The sequence below is a fragment of the Protopterus annectens genome, chromosome 7.part0 (genome assembly GCF_019279795.1).
Source record: "Protopterus annectens isolate FY-2018-M chromosome 7.part0, PAN1.0, whole genome shotgun sequence".
In the NCBI taxonomy this organism is placed as follows: Eukaryota; Metazoa; Chordata; order Ceratodontiformes; family Protopteridae; genus Protopterus; species Protopterus annectens.
The window spans coordinates 1979235881-1979253130 of NC_056739.1; the positions used below are offsets into that span (position 1 = coordinate 1979235881).

At 39.9% G+C, this 17250-nt stretch overlaps 1 protein-coding gene across 2 annotated transcripts in view; it reads right to left on the minus strand.

The window, feature by feature from the left end:
* Positions 1 to 17250, minus strand: part of ADAMTS17 (ADAM metallopeptidase with thrombospondin type 1 motif 17) — a 3302852-nt gene that overhangs the window by 2433843 nt on the left and 851759 nt on the right. For both annotated transcript variants that reach the window (XM_044078403.1, XM_044078402.1), the window contains exon 7: positions 14901 to 14944. In XM_044078403.1, the coding sequence (XP_043934338.1) occupies positions 14901 to 14944 (44 nt within the window). The remainder of the gene's footprint in view (positions 1 to 14900; positions 14945 to 17250) is intronic.

Here is a 17250-nt window from a genome sequence, read left to right on the forward strand (position 1 = left end):
GTACAAGCCATCCTACAAACTACTGACCAATAACTTGCTTCTCAACAATATACAAGATATATACTGGAACTGATGCAAAGTTCAGTTATGGCAATAGAACAAAATGGTAACAAAAGAAGGTCATATCGAACAAAGTATTGTCCGTTGCTAAAAAAAGCCACAATAGAGAATTGTAAAAAAGGAAAAGAATTTGAGTATGGCATGGATAAATTGCAAAAAAGCATATGACAACATTCTACATTCACAGGTAAAGGAATGCATATAACTATAACATATACTCTATATAGATCAGTTACAATGACCATGAAACAATGGCAAACCACTTTGCAGCTGAACCATGACAAAGGGCAAATTATTATTGTAGAGAGAAAAATTCAAAGGGGGATATAGTCTAGGGTGATTCTGTCACTGCTCCTTTGTCTTAAATTAACTAATTAAGTTATTTACTAAAAAGATTAAACTATTGCTATAATTTGGCTCCTAGAAATCAACCTTGTTTAAAAATTACTTTTTGTGGATTACTTAAAATTGCATAGTTCATCAGATAAGAAGTAGAAAGAACAACTACAAATGGTTAAAACTTTCTCAGATAATAATAAGCATGTCATTTGGTCTTGATAAATAAGTAAAAGCAACATCTAAAACAGGAAAGCTGCAGGACCAAGATCATAATAATCTGTAAAAGGAATGTGATACAAAAGAACTTCAGCAAGAGAGAATGTATAAATATTTGTGAATAAATGAAAGACTGGTGATAATACATGAACAAAATACATGAACAAATAAGTAACACTCAGTAAAGAATACTTCAGAAGGCTAAAACTAATACTGAATTGAAAACTGCCTTGACATTTAGGAATAAAGTCCAAGCTATAAACCAGTTTAGTCTTCCTGTTCTAACTTACAGTTTTGGGGTGATTGACTAGTCCCAAAACATAATGGGTCAGCTGGACAAACAAGAAAACTAGAAAAATTATTTACACTTATCAAATGATACATAAACATCAGTGTATGCCAAGATTATATAGTCATCATTCTGATGGAGATATGGGCCTCCTCAAAACTGATTGCATGTATAGATCTACAACTGTGGGACTCCATACATATCTGCGGATCTCATCAGATCCAGACATACTGAACGTCTTAAAACATGAGGAAAAAAAATCTAAGATAACATCATTACTTACTTTAACAGAAACATTTTGGTGTGAAGTGGGAATGGAAATAAAATCACATACGTAGACAAAAATCAAACACCAACTGAATGTGCTAAAAATTAAAAGAACAAATGTAAGGAAAGAGGATCAGATGAGTAGGAAAAAATGAAAAATCCATAAATGTAGTGGTAAGTACAGGGATCTCCTTGAGCAACCTCATGTTGAACAAGATTTGATGCAGGAATGGATTAGGAAAGCTGAACTGAAACCGAAAGATGAAATGCTAATAATGGCAACTCAGGATAGTGTACTGTGTTATCTAAGTTACTGATCTGTCTTGCACAGATAATGCAACATGTAAAGATGGCAGACTTCAACAAGGGAACAGGTTCATGTTTAACAGGGAAATGTATTTATTTATTTATTTTATTTTACATTTGTTCACTGGGATTGTCCGACTGAGCTGAAGAGCCCTTTTTCAGCGGAGGCCCGGGGAGAAAAGCTCCAACATTTTAAACAATTTTCATTATAAATTAGCATTAAACAGCAATGTTACAGGATTATTACAAGGCATTAAGTAGGAATACAATGTTATACAGTGTCAATAATCAGGAGTATAGCAAAACTATTTCAAGATATATAAAAAGAAATATGTCATATAGATGAATATAATTTTTGGGGTAAGTGGTTGCAAAAACCCAGTTTTATCATAATGTAGTTGCATGAAGGCAAGACAATTACAATAGAATGTTTCTCTGAGGCGATTTGCTTAATAGATCATAGAAGACAGTAGAAAGAGTAGACAAGGAAGATTAGAGAGAGCTAGTGAGAACAGTGAGTTAAGGGCAGAAAGTAGATTAAGGTATGAGAAGTAGGGGATGTTTAAGGAGGGAGAGTGCAGTGGCAGAACCAGTGACTTTTAAAGTGCTCTTTGGTGGCTGTCTTAAATTGTTTAGGACGTGTAAGAGTCCTGACTTCTAGTGGGAGCCTATTCCAGGCAATAGTAGGGTGTTAGCTGTACATGTTGCATCCAAATTTAGACTTGGGTTTGTAGATTTGTAGTAGGTCTTGGTTAGAGCTTTGGAGAGGTCTGGAGGGAGAATAATAGGAGATGAGAGGGGATAGTGCTGGGCAGTAGGAAGGCTGGTACAGGATAGCATGGATGATCTGGAGCTGAGAGAGAAGAAGCCGGTGGGGTAATTCAAGACAGTTTAGGTGTTTTAGAGAGAGAAAGTGATGGGATTTGTAGGTTTGTTGGGCAGCAAATCTAGTAACCTTGTTGTAGGTAGAGTCGAGTTTGGTCAGAGTGCTGAGTTAAGATTTGTGAGAATTTGAGAATTGTACATTAGACTGTATAGAAGGTAGGTAAGAGAGAGAGTAATCTTGGTTTTAGAGGTAAGGAATTTCTTGTTACGGAAAGGAGCCCTAGTTTTGAATGAGCCTTTCTGATACAGTTATTAACATGCAAGTCAAATTTAAGCTGATGGTCGATGGTTACGCATAAGAGCTTAGTGCTGGATTCTACTTGAATGGGAGTGTTATTAAAGGACTGTATGCAGAAGGAGAGTTTAATATTGTTGAACTTTTTAGGTAGGAAGAGTAACAGCTTTGTTTTTGTTAGGGTTAAAGATGAGCTGGTTGTCGGAGAGCCATGTTTCAACTAAGTTAAAAGATGTCTGAGTAGCTGAGAAGGGCTTAGAGGGAGAGTTGGCTGTGGTGATGACTGTAGAATCATCTGCATATTGCACTAAAGATGACTGAGGACAGGAGGTATAGGGCTGATTAGTGAAGATATTAAAAAGTAAAGGCCCTAGGATAGACCCCTGAGGTACAATGCAGAGTGCCATCTCACTGATTGAGATCTATCAGTGAGGTAGCTGGAGAACCATGCAACAGTATCAGAGCAGAAGTTGAGGTTATGCAGTTTGTGCAGCAGAAGAGAGTGTGAGACAGTGTCAAAAGCTTTTGAGAGGTCCAAGAATAGGCAAGAAATAAGTTTATGGTTGTCCATGGCTATAGAGACAGTGTTGAGGAAGGATAATAGAGCTGTAGTGGTGCTATGCTTGGGTCGGAAGCCATGTTGAGTGGGTGTAAGCAGATTTTCCTGTATTAGATACTGCATAACTTGTTTATGAATACATTTTACTAGTACTTTAGAGACAGGGGAGAGGAAAGCGATAGGTCTAAAGTTGGAGATATCAGAGGAGTTACCTCCTTTGTGTATAAGTAGAGTGTAGCATTGTTTCCAGATGGACGGGACTTTAGATTCAGAGATAGAGTGATTGATTAGGCTAGATCCAGGAGAACAAGAGAGTCAGCTGCTAGTAGACGAAAAGTGGAAGGAAAATTGTTAGCTGATGCTGAGCATGGTTTTAATTGAGAGAGTAGAGTTTTGATGTAGCTAGTAGGTACAGGTTTGAGGGAGAAGGTATTTGAGGAGATAGTATTAGAATTAGGTTCAGAAAAGTTCAAGATGTTAGTAGTAGAGGAGTTTGGGTTAGGGTTCAATAACTTAGGTATTGAACTGATAAAATAGGTATTGAAGATGTCTTGTCTGGGCATGGATTGGGGGAGCTAAGATTACCGGGATGTAATATTTGGTTAATAGCATTCCAGACTTTTTTAGGATTAGATTTTAGGGCTGTGGAAGGTTTGTTATGGAAGTCCTTTTTATCTTTGTTTATGCATTTTTTTGTCAGATTTCTGTGTTCTTTATATTTCTGTAAGTCTGCAGAGAGCTTCGTTTGTGACCATTTTTTTCCATAATTTATCTCTAGTTATCATAAGGGTATGAGTGGCTTCTGAAAGCCATGGAGATATGGTGGACTTAATTCAAACTTTGCAAGGGACAGCAAGTGAGTCTAAGATGTTAAGGAAGGTGTAGTTGAAAGCTAGGACTGCTTCTTCTAGTGGGAGTTGGGTAAGGAATTTCCAGTTTACTTTAGAGAGGAGGGCATTAAAGGTTTCTGGATGGAGGTTTTGAGAAGTGGGGAGTGGACCTAAGCACTTTTATAGGGGAGTGATCACTCAGGTTGTTTGGTAGGGTTTCAGGGTTATGATATTTGGAAGGATTAGATACAAGTACAAAGTCAATAAGTGTACTAGATGTGTGAGAGTTGTTTGTATGAGTAGGTTGACTGATTAGCTGTACAAAGCCATATAAATTAATATGAGTATTAGAGTTTAGATTACTGAGAGTTAACCAGTTAATATTGACATCCCCAAGGAGGACAGTTTTATTGTGGATGTGTTGAGAAAAGTATGAAATAATATTTTCAAGCAAAGGAATGTTGTCTCCTGGAGGAATATAGATGGCTGCTACTGTGATAGTGGTGTGGTCATTGATTTTAAGGTTAGTTGTAAGTAGTTCAGCAGGCGAAAAGGATGAGATAGGTTGGGTTTCATAATACTTGGAATGGTCAGGTGGTTGGAGTAGAGGATGGCTACACCACCCCCTTTTTTGTTTTGGTGATCTATGTGAAGTATATTATAACCAGAAGGGAGAATGTCTTTATCAGAGGTTTGGGGTTTAAGCCAAGTCTCTGTTAGGGTGATCACATCAGGGGTGTGGAAGGCTATCCAGGCATGGATTTGACTAACTTTGTTTAGAATACTACAGGCATTCATAGAGTAAAAGGAAATATGTTTGTTTGAAGAGGATGAGTTTATTAAGAAGTGAGAGGTAGAGTTATGCATGGTGGGGTGATGGATGGGCCCAGGATTTGTATGTATGTCTCCTGATAGAAGCAGGGCTACATGAAGTTGGTAAAGTTTGAATTTAAATGGGTTGTAAGTCAAGTACTTAGTCTTGGTTTTAGATGTTAGAGAGTGAGGGGGAGGAAGTTTGATTTTAGGCAGAGGGATGTTCATGGAAACGATAGAGGAGGAGATTGTAATAGAGTACTGCAGAGATGAGAAGCAGTTAGTATGGGGATTAGTGGGATCTCTATGGACAGGTGGTAATGGAGTAGTACAAGATGTATGAATGAGTAGGAGAAGTAATGGACGCAAGACGAAAATAGAGACGGTTGCAAGACCCATGGCCTAAGGTCGGAAAGTAGGATTGGGATGGAGTGAGGAGTGGGTAAGGGACTAGGAAAAGTAAATTGTTGGACCAGTTAGAGAGCTGAAGTAAAATGTAAGTGAAACAACCTGTAGGGAGAGTAGCAGGTATGTAGGAAGAAGGAGGATTTGCAGCAGACTAAACTATGAAGTGATAAGCAAAGGAGGGTAAGGTGTTTAGATTGTTTTAGCAGACAGGAAGGGGTGGAGTTACGGGTGGAATGGATTAGTTGGTTAGGTATAAAGGAACTGATATGGGGGTGGGTGGAAATGGGGATGGGAGAGGAGTGAAGTGAGATGGGCCAGGAATTGGCAGTCACCACAAGAAACAATCAGCAGGCCAGGAGGGAAACAGTAAGGAGCACACAGTGAGAGTCAGCAGGTAAGTAGAAGAGGTGGGGAGGTGTAGACAGAGAAGGAAGATATGTTATATCGTGGTATACACAGCTATTTTCAGTAAGATAAAAACAGTTAAAAGGAAACCACAAACAGAAACACAAAAGCAGTATAGTTAGAGAGAGTTGACACTAGTGTAGTGACTAACTTATAAATGGCAAAGAGAGACACAGGCAAGGTTTCTAAACAGGTGAGTATGGGGGGGTGTCTCAGTGGTATGCAGGTATCCTATATAATAGACAAAGTAAGACTAATTTGTGGTATGAGCTTAGCACATACTTTTAGTGTAAATTGGCTATACAATAGAGCACAGGCATAATTCCAGAAGTTGGTGGAGTATCACTAAAGGTAGACGCAGTCTTGAGGGAATACACTTTGCTTTAAAACTTTTAGTGTAAACTGGCTATACAATAGAGCACAGGTGTAATTCCAGGAGTTAGAGCAGTATCAGTAAAGGTAGACACAGTCTTGAGGGAATACACTTTGCTTTTAAAACAGCAAGGCAAGACAGATGTGGTGAGTGGATGTTTCCAGGTCAAATCCAGGAACAAGGAAACTGAAATAGTACAGAGACTAATCCTATATGAATCAGGCTGTATAACAAACTACCTTTGTTTATTATTTAAGTAACGATTTTGTAATGGTTTTCTGTATCAGTACAAAAACATTGGTATCGTTGGGAAAATGGTGACATTGTCAAAGCACACAGCCAAAGATTCCATGTATAAGGGTTAATAGTCCTGAAAAGATTCTCTTGTTCAGGGAAAAATAACTGTGATATGAGGGCAATGTCACTGGATATAACAAAACAAATCCTAATGTAACACAAGAACATACCCTAGCACAGGCAAAGGTTGTATTTAATTTACTTTTTTATTTGTCTGCTCATTAACCATATAGGTCATCTGGTGTTAAGCAGGCCACAATTAATGAAACATTTCAGCACAAGAATATTCACAACACAAGGTTTGGTTTTAAGCTTCCACAAATTTCAAATTGGTATAATACTCATATAGATGGTCATATGCTACTGGAGTCTGACCCCAGTGTGTTGCTAACTAGGTAAGAGAAATAACACCATAGTGATACGAGTAAGAAAAAAACATGGTATACATCTATGCACCATTAATAACTAGAACATGTGATTCTGATTATGGCAGCTGATTGGCTGAACACCTCTGTTCATTTTTTTGAGTTTAGTACAATCTACTAACCTAAGGAAAGACCAGAAAACTTGAGGAAGCATCCATAGTGTAAAAAAGCAGAGGATGGCAAGGCAGATGGCAGTCAGAAGCAAGGAAGAAGCTGATTTCAAGAATGGGATGTGCCAGTTATTAACAGGAAATGCCAGACTGACTGCAAGTGAAATTGATGACCCACAATAAAAAAGGGTCTGTCAAAGTGCTTTTCTATTCATGGGCTACTTTAATTACCCCACTATTAACCAGGAATCATATACAACACCAAATGTACAGGCACAGAGATTTCAGGATTTTGTAAACATCAACTCCCTGAACCACACTGTCAATACACTGACCAGGTGTGCAAACATACTGGATCTGGTCCTCACTTCTATGGGACAGTGCTGCACACCCCTAGTGTAATATCTTCTCTGGTAAGATCAGACTACAAAATGGTCTCCTTTGAAGTAAATGTAAATCCTGGAAACTTAGTTAACCCTGGAATGTTCAGAAACTACTCAAAGGCTATCTTTCTACCATTGTGTGACAATCTGGCAAAATTTCAAACCCCCATAAACCCTGAGAACACTGCTGCCTACAGGGAACTGTTCACAGAAACACTGCAGTAGCATGTTAGCAGCTGCACAGAGGAAGCTGCACCAACCAGGAACAAGAAAAGAACCAACTCAAAAAACAGGCCAGCCTAGTGGAATCATAACATCAATAGGCTGTGTAACAGAAGGAAGCAAATCATGGCAAAAATTAGGAGGTGTACCACCCAGTAGGATAAAAACACTCTCATCAAACTAAACAAACAAAACAAATAAAGTCTACCAAAGCCAGACCAAGGACAACCACAAGGCATTCTTTAGCTATGTCCGCATCCTCAAAGGCAATACACAAACATCATGAGACAGTACTGGTCATACACAATACTGGTCACAAACACACAAACAGGGTGTAGAGGTGAAATCACCCAATCATCTCCAAGCTATTCACAGAAAATAATCTAGAAGGGGGATGGAGGGATGGGAGGTTGAACTGAACAAAAATCAGACAACATGAATCTATCGTTATGGCAAGTATATAATTTTCATATCCAGTGTTGCCTATTTTGATCCAAATCAACATTCTCAAGCTGTCTTACAGGGTGGTATCAAGGTTGGACATCTCTGAGGATGGTGGAGCCAAAGGAAGAGCGAGATCTGAATTGTGCAAACAGCTTATAATGAGTAACAAATGTATGCATAGTGGTCCAGGTCACTGCTGCACACATTTCAGTCAGAAGTCTATTAGAAAAGGCTGTTGAGGTAGCCACTGCTCTGGCTGAATGGACCTTTGGTTTGGACTGTAACTGTAAAACCAATGATGCATAGACAACGGAGATGTAACTTGATAAAAAGCACTCGTAAGTCTATGGATTGATTTAAGTTGGTTACAGATGCCACCTTTGGGATAAAGGATGGATTAGTTCAGAGAGAGATCCAATCCTTATGGCAAACCAAGTATGAAAGCTTACATGAGAGTGCCTGTAACTCCAAAATCTGTCTTGAGAGTGACTAAGAAAATCATTTTCTAACTCAAATATTTAATATCTACAGTAGCCAAAGGTTCAAAGGGAGGTTGAGGTAGGGCTTGGCGCATAATAGTAATATCCCATGGAGGTACTGGATCTATAATGGGAGATGCAGCAGAAAAGTTCCTCTAAGAAAAGCTTCCAAAATTTTTAAGGAGGCCACAGAAGAATCATTCTGTCCAGTATGAAAGTTGGAAATCACTGCCATCCGAACTTTGATGGCAGAGTAGCTAGATCCCTGTTGAAATAGTTCAGCTAAAAATTCCAAGACCAATGGAATGGGAGCAGAGTAAGGATCCAAGCCCTTGGCAGTCACCCGGAAAAAAAACCTTTTCCATTCACTGTTGCAAATCTTCATAGTAGGTTTCTGGGAAGCTGCTATTTGTCAGCAACATTACTGAAAAGCTTGGCATATCTGGCGATAGTTGAAATTGGATGAACCAAGCAGTTAATTTCAAGATAGTCTGATTCAGTGGTGGCAGTCTGGAAGGATGAGATACAAGGTCTGGATATCAATCCAGCATCCATGGCAGATGTACTAGTAGAGGCCACAGAAAGAGAAACTATGTTTGTCAGGGCCAAAAGGAGGCAATAAAGATTACTTTGTCCTTGCACTGTTGGCTTTCTGAATTAATCTGTAAATAAGGGGTAATTAGGGAAAAGCACACAAGAGTCCAGGGTACCAACTGTGGACTAAAGCATCCATTGGTGATTGACCTTCTGGAAAGATCAAGGCAAAGTAACTGCTTCACTTTTTGTTCAGGTAGGAGGCAAGTAGATTGCAGCAAGGTTGGCCCTGGTGGCTGAAACTTAGCATTGCCACTGTTGGATTGAGGGACCACTTGTGAGGAGTTTAATTGGCCCTGCTCATCTTGTCTCCTAGAATACTGGAACACCCTGGAATGTTCGTTGCTATCAGAAAATGGTGTGAAGACATTGTCCACTGCCAAACTCGATACCTTGTTTGTCGATGTACCATAAAACAGCCATATTATGGAGATCACACTTATGGGGAGGGCAGCCTGGAAAGTTCGCAATGCTAGGAGGAACACTCTCATCTCCAGACATTGATGTGCAGACTGGCCTCTAAGTTTGACCATGTACCTTGGATCATTCTCCCTTCAGAATGCCCCCCCACCTGGAAAGGAGGCGTCCATGGTCACTACTGCTATTGGTGTATCTGATTGAAAGGGCTGTCCTTGTCTTACTGAAGGGGAGGCAATCCACTACGAGATGTGCTGTCTGCAAATACTTGTGAGACAAATCCTGGAGTGCAAAGGGTGACATTTTTGAGACCACTGAATTGCAAGTGTCTACTGAGGAATTTGCATTTGGTAATGAGCCATGTGACCATTAATATGGAGGAAACCATAAGACCTAGCAGACATAGTATTAATTGTGCTGGAGGGTGGGGATGATGTAAAACCCATGAGGCCATTTGATGTAGGGAACAAACTCTGTGTTGCAAAAGACTGACAATTTGCAGACTGGTATTGAGGTGGTATCCAGTTTGATGTAGGGAACAAACTCTGTGTTGCAAAAGACTGACAATTTGTAGACTGGTATTGAGGTGGTATATGATAAACTATCTATTGTGTTGGAAGTAACTGACACTTATGAAAATTCATAAATATGCCTGGGTTCAGTAAACTTTGGAAGGGAAGGTCCAGATGACACACCAGAAGGTACATGGATGTAGCAGTTAGGAGTCAATCATCTTGGTAGGGGAAGACTTGGATCCTGAGCATGTACAAGTGCACCGACACCACTGCCATTATCCTGATGAACACCTTGGCGTCTGTGGTGAGACCAAATGGCAGAGCTCTGAACTGGCAGTGATTAGCCCCCAGATGGAAATGGATAAACCACCTGGACTGCTTCTCTATTTTCACATGATAGTAAGCATCCTGGAGATCTATCAAGAACATCCAATCCCCCTTCCTCATAAGAGGCAATATGGAACATCTAGAATTTTGTCTCTTGTACAAACTGAATGAGATGGTTGAGATCCAAAATTGGTTTTAGGTGGCCCATATTCTTTGGAACTAAGAAGAACCTTGAGTAGATTCCGGATCCTAATATGTCTTTGGGGATTGGTTGGATGAACCTTTTTCATAGCAGCTTGGAAATCTCTAGTGCTGTTGGTTCCCATTGACTGGGTAGAACATCACAAATCATCTTCTCCATTACTACAGAACAAGAAAAGGGAGTGGAATAGCCCCTGGAAATTATATTTTGCCCCTACTTGTCTCTGGTTAATTCTAGCCAGGCTTGGGGGTGCAGAGATAAGCATCCCCTGACTGCCTCCAGAGTGCAGCAGTCAGGCAATCCTTCAGGGACACTGATAGGGCCTCTTGATAAAGGGACAATGGAAGCCCCAATTATGGGATCCACCTCTGCTGCTTGGGTGACATCCATTTGGATTCCCTCCACTTCTACCACATGGAGGTCTATCACTAGGAGAATCTTGGTAAGAACTCTGTGACTTGTGAAGCCACATCCAGACATTTGATTCCCAGAACAGGATCTATGAGGCACAGAAAACAAATACCTTCTGCAAAGAGAGTCTTACATTCCTGTTGACTCTTGGTCAAAGTGTCTTTAACTTTAGGTCAAAAAAGTGTGGAGCTGTTGTAGGGTGTTGATGAAGGATGTCTTAAAGCCTTCCACAAAATCACAAAGATGCATCTAGGCATGTCATCTGACTGTAATAACTATGCCTGCCATGCTGGCCAAGTCAACGGCTACTGGTCAGCTGCACTGGAGATGAGACACATGGCTATATTAGAGGTTGACTGCAGAGTTGAAAGCTGGTAGCTCAGAGACTTTTGGACATCTGTAGGCAAACGTCCAGAAAGAGACTTGTAAATTTCTTTAGTCAAGTTCCTCTGATATATGATGACATGAGCAGGATAATTCAGTGATCTAGGTGCAAAGGCTGCTGATGAGTATGCCTGTTTCCCAAATCTGTTCAATGCCCTAGATTCCCTGGCCTGTTAGGGGGAAGGACATAGGAACTCTCCTCAGAAAATTCCTTCTTTGCAGCTGCTGCTACAACCACGGTATCCACCAGAGGACCTTTACTCCAATGCTTTCTGTACTTGAGAGCTGCTAAACTTCTGTCTGGTTTCTTGATGATGGGATGTACTACATCAGTGTCCTTTCAAGCCCGCAGCACTGTAAGATCAACCAGTGGATCGATGGGTGGTACCACCAAACAAGAAGTTGAGCCAGAACCAAAGGCTTATGGAAATACAGATTCATCTGGAATGGGATCTTCAGTGGACCATTCTCCTCTCTGTCTCATAAGTTTAAGAATTTAACCAAAGGTGATATCCTCTGAGGGAGGCCTGGGGGAACCCTTGCTTTCATCCAAATCTGTATTCTCCATGACAGACTCTGGGGATGAGGCTCATATGAAATCCATGGAAAACATTATCATGGAAATGATCAGTAATGACATAGAAAACCTCCAAATACTGGACCCAACCCAGTTTGATTTTGTCAGGTCATGCCTACTCAAACTGGTGGACTTCCTTGAGAAGGTCACCAAAGCAATGGATGAGGGTAAAATGGTTCACACTACCTACCTTGACCTGGCTAAGGCATTTGACATAATACCCCACTGAAGCATTCCTGACAAACTCAAGAGGTCGGTATAAACCCTTATATCACCTTTTGTATAGCCATCTGGCTCACAGAAAGGACTCAGTAAGTTACAATTGGGGAGTCTACCTCTACAAAGAGGCCAGTCACAAGTGGAGTCCCTCAGGGATTGGTCTTGGGACTGCTTCATTTTGGCATTTACTTCTTTGAATGGCCTCAGGCTGACTAAATTTGCAGATGGTTGCAAATTAGGAGCAGTCACAAAATCCTCCACTGGCATAAATGTTCTCCAGGAGGTGACACAGACAAATAACAGGTGCCAGAGGCATGGACTAAAACTAAATGCCAAGAAATGCATAATGGCATCCTTTGGGAAGTCATCCACCCCTGGTAACTATCATATTGACAACACACCCCTAACTGCTGACCCAGCCATCAGGGACTTGGGGACACGCACAGACAGTAATTTAGTCTTTGATCATTACATGTCTACAAAAGTAAAGAACATCATTCTATTTTGCGCAATTTACAAACAAGGTCCAAGGAGGTCATTGTTCTACTGTATTCAGCATTCATCAGTCCTATCATTGAGTACAATGCCTCCTTTGGTATGTACCTAACCAGATATATCCAACAATTGGAATGTCTACAGAGTTTCTTCAATTAAAGAATACAGGTCATAAGTAACATGTCCTGTGCAGACTGCCTCAAGGCCTTATCCCTGTATCCTGTCTTCTACAGGCTGCTGAGGGTAGATCTACACCTGGCATACAAAGCATTGTGAGACCCCACTGTGATGGACCTCTTGCAAAGCTGCAAAACAAACAGCACCAGAATTACCTGTTGTAAAGACTTAAACCTTGCCTGTCATATAACTAGGACCTGCTGGAGAGACATGTATGTATCCCAGAAATGACCCCTTCTCTGGAACACACTCCCCATCCATGTGAAGCAGAGTTCCTCCCTAACCCAATTCAAGTGCAACTTGGACAGCTGGATGAGGAACAGGAAATTCACCCCGGGTTTAGCACCAATGCCTCTAATAGACACAAGGAAACCTGTAAATTAATTTTGTAAATTTTCTTGATTACTTGTACTGTGGAGTTTTTCTCCCCAGGCCTCCACTGAAAAAGGGCTTTTGCTCAGATAGACTATCCCGGTTAACAAATGTCAAATAACTAAATGGTTCACTTCCAAGGCCCTTCCTTGTAAATGTTTCAACTCACAAGCCCCTGCTTACACTTATCTAGGATACCAGAACTTGTCAGAGATTTGGGGTGTATTAGACTTAAAAAGGCCCTTGTGGTTGTTAGCCTAGCACATACATATGAACCCTATGACATGCTTCTCTAACGGTACCTTCTATTACAATCTAAGGCCCTGAATAAATGTACTTGGGAAGGAAGAGCTGTATAATCATGCCTCACTTTTTATGTCTTCTAACATAATTTTAGATGGATTCTTGTGATCATCAACCCTTTTGCTTTCTACTGAAACTAAAAGTGCTAATAGTTATTAATGCCTTTTGTACTCATTTCGTATTAATATTGTCCTGTCTCATATTTTGTGTTCATCATTACTGTATGAAATTTGCTCGGAGGCATCACATAAATGAATTTGCTGAATTGAACATTTTAGGAGTCAGTCTGTGATAATAGCTGACTGTAGTCTCTGTTTTACCGGTCAAGCCAGGAACAGGTACTTGTAAGGTAGGACAGCTTAGCTTCACACTGAATGAATTATTCTTTTGTTCCTAACTAATGCAATGGCCCTGATCTTTTAAGAAGTAAACTGTGAAGGAGTGTGAGCTGTAATCTTCAACGTAATAATGAAAGCCACTCTTCACTGCAAAAGTGAACAAAAGCAGGTGACTTCATTATAGGTTGACAGATCGGAATATGTAAGATGTAGGTGTGGTTGTGTTTCTTTACTCAAACAATAATATACTGCACTAATGCCATGAACACCAGAGAGTTCCTATGCCCTTAAACAGTTTTTGGGATTTTGGCACATTCAGAATGGAAAACTTATACGATGATAGTTCTGATGGTCATTTCTAGCAAATGTCCAATGCTGTTTTTACCAAGCAAATGAGGAGGGCTTTAATACAACATCAACTTGCCTGGCTCAAAACATATTGACATGCATGAACTCCAAAACATTTGTGCAGATTGGATCTGGACCACACAACAACTGCAGGCATGCACGTTCTAAGGAGTTAAACAAAAAATAATTGATGAATGAAAGAATGACAGCTGCTACAGGCAGCACTTTTTAATGTACAATGCAAGAATCCAAAACGATAACATACTTCAATTTCTCCTCTAATTACTTTTTAGCAGGGTCAGCTACCCTTATCTATCCCTACATGCCACTGTGTGCTGTGCTTAAGGCAACCAACTGCTTAACATTTTTTCTTGGTCAAGTAGACAAAATATGCAGTACCTACATTGTCCAAGTTCAAACCACAGAAGTTAACATAATTTGAAATAACAAAAATGAGCAAATTCAGCACATCAAAAGTCAAAATTATGTTAAAAAGTAAACTTTTTTCAGGGTAAAATCTGGTCACTGGATTGAGAGTAAACTCTGTTTCTTTGATAAATATAACTTTGACTTCCAGTTAGGGGGTGAAAGATGCTGTTTAGCACAGAAGGGTACTTTTGTTAACACACAGTAGTTTAAGAATAAGAAAAACTGCAATCATAAAGGCAACGAAGTGAAGATAAAATGAGCAGGTCAAAGTAATTAAGCATTTTGGTATTTTACTGGCAGTCCAACTTGACTTTATTTTATATGTTGAAACTACAGAAATGCAACAAAAGCTAACTAGCATCTGCAGCTGTCTGTTCTTCCTTTTCAAACATTCTGACAGGAAACACAAGTTACAGCCTGACAAAACCATATGAAACAGCTACTTACCCACGGTGTCACAGGGTTCATCCTTATGTACACAGAAATCTGTCCTGAAAAACAACACAGAAATTAATGATAAGCGTTATTAACAGTATACAGACCAATCCTGTCATCCCCAGCCCCACTCAAAAATCCATTTACAGCTGCATACCAAGAAATACTGAGATCAGCTTGGATTGACTAAACATTTACTCTGTGTGTGTGTGTGTGTGTGTGTGTGTGTGTGTGTGTGTGTGTGTGTGTGTGTGTGTGTGTGTGTGTGTGTGTGTGTGTGTGTGTGTGTGTGTGTGTGTGTGTGTGTGTGCGCGCGCGTGTGTGTGTTTTAGCACTAACACAACTACAGCAGGTGCATTAAGAGAGAAATACCTCAGGTGTTGAAACATAATGCAGTGCTTCACTGGGAAGGGAGAAAATCCAGGGGATTTCCATATATAAAAAACTGGGTTCAGGGACTAAAATTAGATGGGCTAGGACCTTCCATGGTTGCTCACCTTCCTCAACTAACATCAGTCATTCAACCTAAGCTGTCTTTGTGGGTACCAAAAGGAAAAAAGCAGGAAAGTATGTTTTCTCACAAAGTAGAGGCTGAAATATAACCGGACATTAAGACAATATGAATTCCATGTTTTTCATAAACGTGTGCATTTGTCTTTTAGGGGAAGCAAGTACACTGAACAATATAATTCTGTGCTTTTATTAAAATTATTCTTTGCCATACTTCAAAATGTAAAATGCCACTGTAATTTGTGTATTAAAAAAATGAAACTTACTGCATTCCTTCTTTTCTGTATCCTACCTTCTCAACTAAACTAGAACCCAGCAGTTCTGTCCAGTGCTTACTGCTTTATTCTTCTGAGGAGTGAAAGTGGTGTGCTAGAATGCTTATGGCTGGCACAATGTAACTTTTTTTTTTTTTTACTAAAGCCCTACTAACTAGACTCTATGCTTCCCTGATACACAATATGCAATGGTGTTAGTGTTGGAAGCATGTGGGTGGGAGCTGCAGACAATGGCTCATGTCTCTACCCAGTGCCATATTGCAAGTGCCACAGCTTCCAGTGGCAGTGGTGGTAAGAAATTGGCAAACATTCAGAAAACTGACATCTATTCATTAACAGAGGAACACTAAATATGGGCTGCTCAAATTCTTCCTTCTCTTCTTCAGTGGCAATCTTGCGAATACAGATCCAGTTTGTCTCACGCCGTTCCCAGGTCTAAGAACTTGAGTTTCCCCCAAATAGTCAGTTTTCCTCATCATTAAAGAATGTTTGCAGATGCTATAGCAAGTACTGCATCTTTAAATGTTTCAAAGTTTTTCCATGTAATGGATGACATAATTGCACCCCCTGACTCCTTCGTTTATGGCTATTTGACCAGAAGAATTTTTGTGAAATTATTTTTAGCTTGTCATTAAAGCATTTTTTACCAGAGCACTGTTTCATATCTACCTATTGTGCTTACGCATAAGCTGTAGCTATTTCAGACAGCATAAGCTGTAGCTATTTCAGACATTTGTCTTTTTGATTATTACAGAGTGCACTTATCCACTAGAGCAATTTTGTTTGGACTAGCTAGCTTGTTGTACAGAGTTTGGAGTACTTTACAGATGATTTTGGAAGAACAAGCAAACATAGTCATCAGTACCCTTTTTGTACATGGGGTTGGGGTGTCAGATCTGCAGTGACCACCACCCAGAGTCAAAAGTGGCTACCCCTGCCACAGTAAACACTGGATGCACATATTTTGCTTCTATATGGAAGCCACCACACACTATAGCCATATGACATGAAGAATTAAGGAAGCAGGTAGTGTATCTGCAGGCATTCATTTTATTATGAGCTTACATCTATGTTGCCACCATTGTACTCAAACCTCTTTTTCTCACTTTAACAAGGGGTTGGAGTGCCACATCAACATTACTCAATGTGACCAAATCACCTACAGTAAATGCTTACATCACTGGGTGGCCACCGGTAATGTAAAGCTATATAACTAGACAGAAGATTTTGATTTATGAAGATGTTCTAAAACAGTACTACCTTGATTCAGTCTAGAATGATGGCAAGATAATAGCTTGAAAATGACTACCATAATTCTGAAATTTTCTGCAAGTCATTTATAACACTAAGAATTATACCCTTGGAGCAAAATATCAGGACATTCTCCACATCTGCAGGCCTCCGGCATTGCAAAAATTTTACTTAAAGAATATATCCCTCAGTGAAATATTTCAAAATGCAATACCAGAGGTATGGTAAGGAATCTCAAATGCCAAAAACTACAGTGATGGCATCATAATTTATGGGAGCAGAAAGGAGGAACAGGATATCATCTTACAAAATGTACTTGACAGACT